Source organism: Paramormyrops kingsleyae, chromosome 12, assembly GCF_048594095.1.
Source record: "Paramormyrops kingsleyae isolate MSU_618 chromosome 12, PKINGS_0.4, whole genome shotgun sequence".
Classification (NCBI taxonomy): Eukaryota; Metazoa; Chordata; class Actinopteri; order Osteoglossiformes; family Mormyridae; genus Paramormyrops; species Paramormyrops kingsleyae.
In genome coordinates this window covers 24,992,071-25,001,978 of record NC_132808.1, presented here as the reverse complement: position 1 = coordinate 25,001,978, position 9,908 = coordinate 24,992,071, and the positions used below count along the sequence as shown (strand labels likewise).

Here is a 9,908-nt window from a genome sequence, read left to right as displayed (position 1 = left end):
ACTAAATCCGCAATGTCTTTTCAAAATGTCCATTGTCGGAAGTATTAAAGTTTTTAAAATTGGATTTAAGCGGCAAAAAAGTAAACCATGTCACTTTTCTTGGTTTTACCTGCATCGGGGGCGTGTTGTGCCACTGTCACCCGAAGATCGCTATTCACATTCTAAATAGGCGCATTAGCGCGTATTCAAATCACATTCGCATGGTAATTTGATGAACAACACACCGGTGAAACGCGATCCAGATACATCCCCATCAGCGCCATAGAAGGGGGAGGAGGGGGCGGGAACGTGACCAGGTGTCAATGGCTCATTCATACACATGAAAGTTGCTACATATTCAATGAAAGGAGCCAGGAATAGAGACATGAGTTAGGTTTTTCTTATTTATCCAACTGAATGTTGCAACTACAACATTTAGTCATCTTCATGTAGCCAAGACTTTGCTGATCAGATATCTGGGATCAAAACAAACTTCCACCATTGCTTACTATGTACTTTTATAATGTTTCTGCAAGTGTTACAAACAGCATTTTGCAATGTCTATACTTTGTCAAATTACAAACTTCACATAAATCTGACATATTTACAAAGTGCACTAAGATTAAGATGAGTTTTATGCCAAAACAAATATATAAGAAGAAATTTATTTGCCATGAATTAAGTTTATGATATTGAATGAAATGTGTGACCATGCCCCAGTCTGTGAAAGTGTGTTCCCTACCCCTAGACTCCAGAGGGTTAACATCGATAAATGTAAGGTAATCTATGCAGGGAGCAGAAATATAAAGTACAGATATTTTATGGGTTCCACTGAAATAAAGGTAGCTGATTACGAGAGAGATCTCTGTGTATGTTGATGCTTCCATGTCCCACTCTCGCCAGTGTGGGGAAGCAATAAAAAAAAAAAAATAGAATGTTGGGTTACTTCTCTAGGTGTGTGGAGTTTAAGTCTAGAGAAGTGATGCTACGATTATATTATTCCTTGGTAAGACCCAACCTAGAATATTGTGTGCAGGTGCATTGGTCACCATACCTCAAGAAGGACATTGCTGCCTTGGAAAAGGTGCAACGTAGGGCTACAAGAATGATTCCTGGTCTTAGAGGAATGTCTTATGAGGAGAGGTTAGCTGAGCTGAATCTGTTTAGCCTCGAGCAAAGGAGACTAAGGGGGGACATGATCCAGATATATAAGATTCTAACGGGTCTGGATGCTGTCCAGCCAAATGGCTATTTCAATATTAGTTCAAATACTAGAACTCGTGGCCATAAGTGGAAATTAGTGAATTTGAGGAAGCACTTCTTTACACAGCATGTAGTTAGTGTGGAATAGTCTTCCTACTAGTGTAGCACAAGCTAAAACCCTGGGTTCCTTTAAATCAGAGCTAGATAATATTTGAACAACTCTGAGCTATTAGATAACTTCTCCCCAAACGAGCGTGATCGGCCGAATGGTCTCCTCTCGTTTGTAATTTCATGTTCTTATAACCATGAAGCAGTTTTGGGCATTAAGCACAAACTGTAATGTGATGCAATGATATGGTCTGGTTTCAAGCAGTATAGAATTTACCAGTATCTAATTCTCTCCTGTTTCTTGCAGGAATTCTTATCTGTCACAGTATGTCCTCTTCCTCACTCCAAATTTGAAGGTACGATGGCCCAGTTTACTTGGATTCTGACTTTTTCATTGGTGTCCTTGAAGTAAATCATTATCCTATATTAGCTTTTGTTCAGAGAACAAAATTTCTTCACATGTGGGCGAGAATCATATTTTAGGGAGGGGCATTAGCAGGACACGATGCTATTTAGAATAGTTCTGAAGCATGTAGCTATTATGTGGCTGTTATGAAAAAAATGCAGGGAAAATGTCACCAGACTTATCTTGTACCTGCTTCATATCTTCTGCAGGAAGCACTGCTTGTATATTCAAAATTTAACAAAACCATTTAAAAATAAAGATTTTAATGAACATTATTTAGACAGATAATATATTTAAATATATATTTAATCTTTATTCTATTCCCTGTAGTCGTGGTGTGTCAGTCAGGGCGGTTTGTAATCCACCGGTTCTCATTATTTTTCATAGCAAAAATTTGACAATCTTTGTGGACTGAAATTATTTTCTTTTATTTTCTAGGCTAAAAAAAAGGAATTAACACCAAAAATGATACACCTTGAAGTGAAACCGTGGATTGGTTTTTCACATTACTGTCCTGTATGAAGGTAAATTAAGGTATAGAACTCAAGTAACACTTACTATTGATTTGTAAAGTAAGAAATAAAGGATAATGGATTCATCTAAAGAAAATCATAGTGGAACACAAGAGAAGAGAAAGGGGTCATTTGAGGAGACACAGAAGAATCTCAGGAAAGCTCTAGATGAGCTTAAGAACTTGTTAAAGGAAGGCAAAGATCAAAATGATCCTATGGTGAAAGACACTGAGGATCGGATCCGAGTAGCATTGGATGTCCCAAAGGAAAATTGGGCTCAAGGTCAAACTTTGAAAGATCTCATAGAGAATATTCATGGTAATCTTAATGCTTTGGAAAGCTCCTCATTCTCACTAGAGAACATTTCAGTTGAGGATGTTCTGAAAAGTGCATCTGGAGGTTTGTGTCTTCAAGGTGTTTACAAAACTGGGAATTTGGAAGACCTGCTAGAAGAGAGACAGCAGCTGATTGAGATCCCTGAATCTTTCTCACTTCGTGGGCCTGAGCAGAGTGTATTGTTTGAACAGAAAGAATTTTCATCCCACAAGTCAGAGTCAGTTTTTCAAAAGGCCATGGAAAGACTGGGCTCCAGTTTAACTAGTGCCTTGAATGTTGGATTTTGTGGCTTCAGGCTTGAAAATACAACAAATGTGAAGCAGTCTCACGAAGAAGAAAAGTCAAATGAACAGTCATGTGAACAGTCTCATATATATTGCATAAAGTACAACTATGTGCCTTTGGCTTCCAGCTTCTTCAACAAAGAGAAACTGAAATTGCTTGATGGAGCCGTTCAGGAACTAAAGTCAATTGAAACAATCCTTTTAAATTCAAATGATCAAGAAGTACTCACACGCAGAGTTGTAAATTTTTTTAAAAGATTTGGCTCTCATGTGAATCAGGGTCCTATACATTTTGGGGGAGTATTCTGCTGGAGAGTATCTGCTGAAGGCTTTAAAACTAGTGAGCTTTCAGAGGTGAAGAGCTTAACATCAGATGCCCTAAATGTGTATGTTGGTGCTGCATATAGTGGTCTTTCACGGAACTTCTCAGCGGGAGTAACAACATCATCTACACAGCTGAAAGGTGCTCTTCAAAGAAATCATAACGAAGCCCTCATGAGTCAAGTATGCTTGTCTGTACAAAAGACCGGTGGTCCAGCTCATATTGATGACCACTTTCAGTGGAAGACACATATTGTCACCAGCAACAAAACCTGGAGTGTAATTGACAGAGGAACCACCTTTGTTCCAGTGTGGGAGATAATAATGGCAGCTCACAGTGATGCCTTCCAAAATGCATACAGGTTAGCAACTTGTTTAAGGGACATATTCAGTAATGTTACAAATCAAAGTGTGGAACAAATGTGGGGAGAAAATATTCTGGATGCTGTTGAAAGTGCAAGGAAAATGATTCAAACTGTTAAGGACTGGAAAACCTCAGAAAGTGAAATACATTTGATACAATTGTTAGATTTAAAAAACAAGTTGAGGAATGTGACGGGGTCTCACAACAATTGGGTTAAAATGTGTCTCTCAAATCCAACACTTCAAGATTTCTTGTTGGACATTGTTACAGAAAACAAAAGTGAACAGGCGATATACCTTAGATTTTTGATGCGTGCTCTTCTAGAACCTCATGATGCAGTGAAAAACTTCTCAGGCATAAGTGAAATAATGAAGTGGGCATATCAGCCTGAGGAAAATGTGAGGACACATATTCCAGTGTCAGATATTCCAGAGCTAATAAAGATCCTCAAACAAAACACAGAAGGATTAGGTCAGTGCAACTTCAGTTCCAGTGAACACCGATCATCCAAGGTGAAAGCCACATGCAACGTTACCAACTCACTGAACTCCTTGTGTCAAACCCTAAGTGACCAGCAACAACATGAAGCCGAACTCTTGGTTCTGTCCAGTATTGATGCTTTGGGATACTGCTGTGAGAGCAAGACATTTAATCATCTTCTGGACTGGAATGAAATCAACTTCTTGCAAAATGAGATGGAAAGATCTTACAAGGAATATTGCTCTCTGAAAGAGCAAAGTGTATCAAAAGCTCAAGCCTACGTTTTTCTGAAAGTGCTGACTTTATCCAAAGAAGAAGAATATATTTCTTCTGAGAAAAAAAAAGCACGGTTAGAGTTAATTAAATCACACCTGAGGGACAACATTTCAAGTGCAATAAAATTGATGGTTGAAAAATGTCATAGTAACTGGGAACTCCTTGAAGAAGAGTTGAATTCTTTTATAAGGGAATCAAACATGAAAGAAGAAAATATAAATCAAGAGGATACAGCGTTACAGCTGGGTAGTTTACCACCAAATCAATTGTCTTTCTCCGAAGACACAACCGATTTTACAAATATACCAGCTAGTGAAACAGCAATGAATAACTCTACCAATTTATTCAAAAAACTTGGCCTCAGTGGTCTCTTTCCCAAAAAAAATAAACTGAATGATATTCTTGTTATTGACAGTTTGTCTCTTTGCCTAAATGAACCAGATACAGTGGAAGATCTGAAGAGTCAATATCTGTATAAGCTCATGATTTTAGATTACAATGTCAGATATCTCTCTTTTAAACCAGTAGCAACTGGTTCACTTCTAGAAGATGATGGTACAACCTTTGACGATTTTGATTTTTTCAGTACAAATGAGGAACCAACCAGTGGAGCAGATCTGGCAGGTACAGAGTCGCACATCCATCCCATGGATATCCACATGGCGGTCTTCCACTGTGCCAATGACTTTCTAAGACAGTACATGTACACAAAACTCTCTGCCTGCCAGTTTGCACTACCTTTCTTATTTCCCAACCCATGTACAGAAGACCTGGAATTCCCTCTCTGGCCTCTACGGCACATCAAAAAATCATGGAAAAGCATGATAAACTCGAGCGCAGACAACCCTGGAAAATACCAAACCAGGCAAATGTTCAGCACACTGGTGCCAGTTGTCTCTTTTTTAAGGCTGGGGAGCTCTTTCACCTCCAAATCGCAAATTCTGAATTCTGTCATTAGCAAACAGAGACACAATGTGTTCTTCAATCGGCACTGTAAAGGCAGTGCTCCGGACAGCATGCTTATGAATGGGGTTGTCGAGATCGCCTGGTACTGTCCAGGAGGAAAGAAAGATGACATATTTGATGACTGTGTTGCATTTCTAAACCTTCATGGTGATGCAAAAGACCATCAACAGCAACTTCAATTTCTGCAGGCAGTAAGTACAGTGAATGTGCTTCTACTGTCAGAACAGCTACAGGATGAAGAAACAAAAACAATTTGTCAAAATCTCTCTCAGTCTCCTATCCCATTGATCTGCCTCTTTTCTGGAAGTGAAAGGGTTCAGGGTTCAAAAAATCCACTCAAAGTGAGACTAGCTGCCAAGAACAGGAATGAAGCAGAGTTAACAGAGGAACTCATAACCAATATCAAGCAATGCATTGCAAATTATAACAAGAGACAGAGCATTGAAAACTGTTCTAATGAAGCAAGAAAACTAAAGTTCAAAGTTGATGAGGACAAGCAGTCATTCAAAGATGGACAGGAACTGGCGCAGACTTTAGTTTGTTTGTTGAAGGAAAAACGCATTTCAGATATCAAAAAGGACTTTCTGCCTCTGCATGGTGAACTGTGGCATAATTGGTGCTTGAAAAATAAGCAGCAGTATCGCCTGAGTTGCAAGACAAATGAAACCATTGAACAACAAAAAAGTGAGATTCTAAGTGGCATGAAAGCCACACGTCAAGAACAGAGGGAAAAAGCTTTGTCACTCAATGATTTCATGAAATCATTCTTGGACTGTTTAACATCAAGTGAGCATGCAGAAGACACAAAATTCTACATGTTGCAATGGCTCAGAGTTTTACTCGATGAGTTATCTTCTGACGACCTTGCAAAACTTGAGGAGCATTACCACTCAACTTGGTCCCAAATGAAAAATGTCCCCAAGACAAAGGAGAAAGCAGAAGAACTTGATATGCTCAGTAAAGAGCTTAATTCCATATCTGAAAAGATGGCTGCAAGTACAATTGGATTACAGCACATCATGAGAGAGGTCGGTCAGATGTATGAATGTTCTGATAAACGGTCTGTTGGTGCGCTCCCTGCACTGGGAGCTGAAATGCTAATTTCAGGATACCCACTAGAGCTGATGGATGGGGATGAATCACATGTACCCATTATTTGGGTACAAGCTGTCCTGAAGAGTCTCATTGATAATCTTGGGGACAAAAAGGTGTATGTGCTGTCTATCTTGGGACTCCAAAGCTCAGGTAAATCAACCTTGCTGAATACCATGTTTGGTCTTCAGTTCACTGTAAGTGCAGGGAGGTGTACGCGCGGTGCTTTTATGCAGATGGTAAAGGTGGACCAGAAAATCAGAGAGGAGCTTGGCTTTGATTTTTTACTGGTTGTTGACACCGAAGGTCTTCGCTCTCCAGAGCTCAGCACTAAAACATCACTGAACCATGATAATGAACTTGCCACGTTCATCATTGGAATTGGTGACATGACTGTCATCAACATCATGGGAGAAAATCCATCGGAGATGCATGAGATCCTACAGATTTGTGTGCAGGCTTTCTTAAGGATGAAACAGGTTAAAATCCAACCAAGCTGCATATTTGTGCACCAGAATGTAGCAGAAGCATCAGCTGGTGATAAAAACATGGAGGGGAGGAGGCGCCTTCAGGAGAAGCTGGATGAAATGGCTCAGACTGCAGCAAAGGAGGAGGGCATTGACGATGGCTACAGCTTCAGTGATGTAATACAGTTTGATTTGCAATCTCAAGTGTTTTACTTTAAAAATCTCCTGGAGGGGGATCCACCTATGGCTCCCCCAAATCCATCCTACAGCCAGAATGTTCAGGACCTGAAAACTAAGCTGCTTTCAATTGCAGACTGGCAGACAGGCTTTCGATTTCCGTCATTGTCACAATTCAGACTGCGAGTTCAAGACCTCTGGAACGCACTTTTGCAGGAAAATTTTGTTTTCAGCTTCAGAAATACTTTGGAAATTATGGTGTACAGCAGCTTGGAAGAGAAGTATGCTCAGTGGTCATGGAAGTTAAGGAAATATTCATTGGAAACACAGACCAAGTTGAAAAACCAAATTGGAAGCAACAAAATTTTGGATGTCAGTAGCATAAATGTGATTTCTGACTTTGATGAAGTTTATACTGCATTAAAAAGGGAGATTGAGGCACATTTCAAAGATGACAAACAGGCCGAAATCCTTATTAAATGGAAAGGGAATGTTGAAAACCGACTTGAGAGCCTGAAGAATGAGCTCATTGAAGAAACCCAAAAACAATGCAAAATGTTAATTGAAGTTAAGAGAAGTATGTCAGAACTAGATCAGAAAAAATCACTTTATGAAAAAAACCTGATGCAAAAAAGCAAAACCATGGCAACTTCACTGAAGGACAAGAGGCTCACTGATAAACAAGTGGAAGAAGAATTCAGTTCACTCTGGGTCGAGTGGGTAGCTGAAATAGCTAATGATCAGCAGCCTGATAAGCCAATCAACATAAAAGCTATAGTGGAAGATATTCTGTACTCTCGCTTCCAAAAACAGGCAGACATTGTGAACAAGATTAAAACGATACCTGAAAATCCAAGGTTTGAATTTACAAAGACAAAACATATCAACCAGTCTGTTAAAGGATGGATTAAAGAAAAAATTGGAATGGGGATTCCCCAGGAGTTTGCTCAAAAACTCCACCGAAATGTGAATCACATGGTTGATGAATACATTAGGAACAAAGAATTGGAAAAGACAGATTTCAATAACAATTTCATATTTGAAATACTAGATGAGGTTGAAAGACACATTCAGGAATATGAGCGCAATGAAAGTGTGAAATTCACATATGAATACAGAGTTGACTTGTCAATTTTTGTTTGCCTCAGTTCTGTCCAGAGGTTTCAAAAAATGCACAAGTCATTCAAGAAAGCTAACAATCCAATAACCTACCTGCAAAGTAAAAGGGAACAGTACTTCCAGATGTTCAAAAACTATTGCAAAGGAGCGAACTCAGTGACAATATTTGCTAAGTTTTTATTCAACGACATTCAGCCTGCAGTTGAAGAGGCAATTTACAATCAAATTAAGTTGCAAATCATTGATACTATGAAATGCAGCAACCCAGCATTCAGTGGCAACAGATGCAACCTTGAAAATCATATACTGAGGCACCTTGCAATTCAGAAGAATTTTGAGTTCTACGACGAATACATTCACAACCCAAAGTCGTATTTTAAAAGGTTTATTGGTGAACATGTGGAAACATTTTGCAAAGACTACAAAAAACTGCAGGAGATGTTTCATGGACATCTAGAAGAAATGAAATTGTGCATTTTACGCACCAGCGCAGAGGCATCTGAGGAAGTGAACCTGAAGAACGGCAATGCATCCATGTGGCTCGATCATTTCTGTAAAAAACTTGGGGGCCGCATGGTCATAAACAGGGAGAGTCTGACAAGCATTCAGGATGAAGACATTAGAGACACAAAGTTTCTGAAAGACATGATGGCCGAGTATCTTGAAGAGGTGGTTAAAAGTGAAAATATGGAAAAGGTTGATGCATCTTCTCAGCATTTATGCCTCTTAAAGCAGAAAACAATAGAGATTCTTTTTAAACAGCTTGAAGGATGTTGGGCTCAGTGCCCTTTCTGCAAGGCCATCTGCACAAATACTATAGTTAGCCACAGTTGTGACCACAGGGTTCAGTTTCACCGGTCCTGTGCTATAGGTCACGTCCATTATCATAAAACAGATGAATTTTCAATCACTTTTTGCACAACCGATGTAAGCAGTGATGGTTCATTCATAATCCATCCAGATGAAAAATTGATCCCCTATAAGTCCTACAGAGATGCTGGTGACCCTTATGATAAGTGGAGCATCACCGCAGATGGGAGCACACAGGGTTACTGGAAATGGTTTATCTGCAGGTTTCAGAAGGAGTGGGAGGATACATGTGGATACAAATTTAAAGGCAAAGGTGCGATTCCTGACAGCTGGAGAGAAATCACCGAGAAATCAGTGCTGGAGGAATTAAACATAAGAGACTAAAACTACTGCAATGATGTATATGCAAGATAAATCTCACAAGGAAACGTGAAGCGTTTTATGGGGTAAAGAAACTAAAACAAAAGTCTATGGATAAGAGCAAACCTTACTTTGATTTAATGTTAATTTTTGAATTTAGGTTGTGTCTTTTTTTTTTTTTTTATAAATAGGTATCTTTAAATATATCGTTAAATATCTGAATGTACCTATTATAGTTTTGAAATGAAAATGTTTTAGACAAATTAGCTTCTATTCTTTTAATTTTTGTGCCAAGGACAAACATCCTTATTACTGCTCTCATTGTATTTGATCTTTAATTACATTAATCTTTAATAATTAATGACATATATTACTGCTTACACTGCTTGACATCATATGTAGCTCCTACTATGTCTGTATGTTCCATCTGTTTTTGCAGTGAAATTAAATATAGTTGCAAGTTGTATTAATATTGCTCTTAGGGAAAACCCTGTAGTCTAATAAAAGTATCTCTTTGTTGTCCATACCCTGTGTAATATGGTTCTCTGTCAAGACCATAATTTTCAGAGGGAGTTATTTTCATGAATGTACAGTACTGAATGTATGGAAATAATCAGCTTTCAGGGTAAACCACTTGATTCAATGGCA

At 38.8% G+C, this 9,908-nt stretch overlaps 1 protein-coding gene across 1 annotated transcript; it reads left to right on the top strand.

Annotated features, from left to right (window-relative positions):
* Positions 1 to 2,285: 2,285 nt before the first annotated feature.
* Positions 2,286 to 9,292, top strand: LOC140577726 (interferon-induced very large GTPase 1-like). Its single transcript, XM_072698019.1, has one exon. It carries the CDS (start codon positions 2,286 to 2,288, stop codon positions 9,282 to 9,284), a length of 6,999 nt encoding a protein of 2,332 aa, XP_072554120.1. The 3' UTR covers positions 9,285 to 9,292.
* The last annotated feature ends 616 nt before the right edge of the window (positions 9,293 to 9,908 follow it).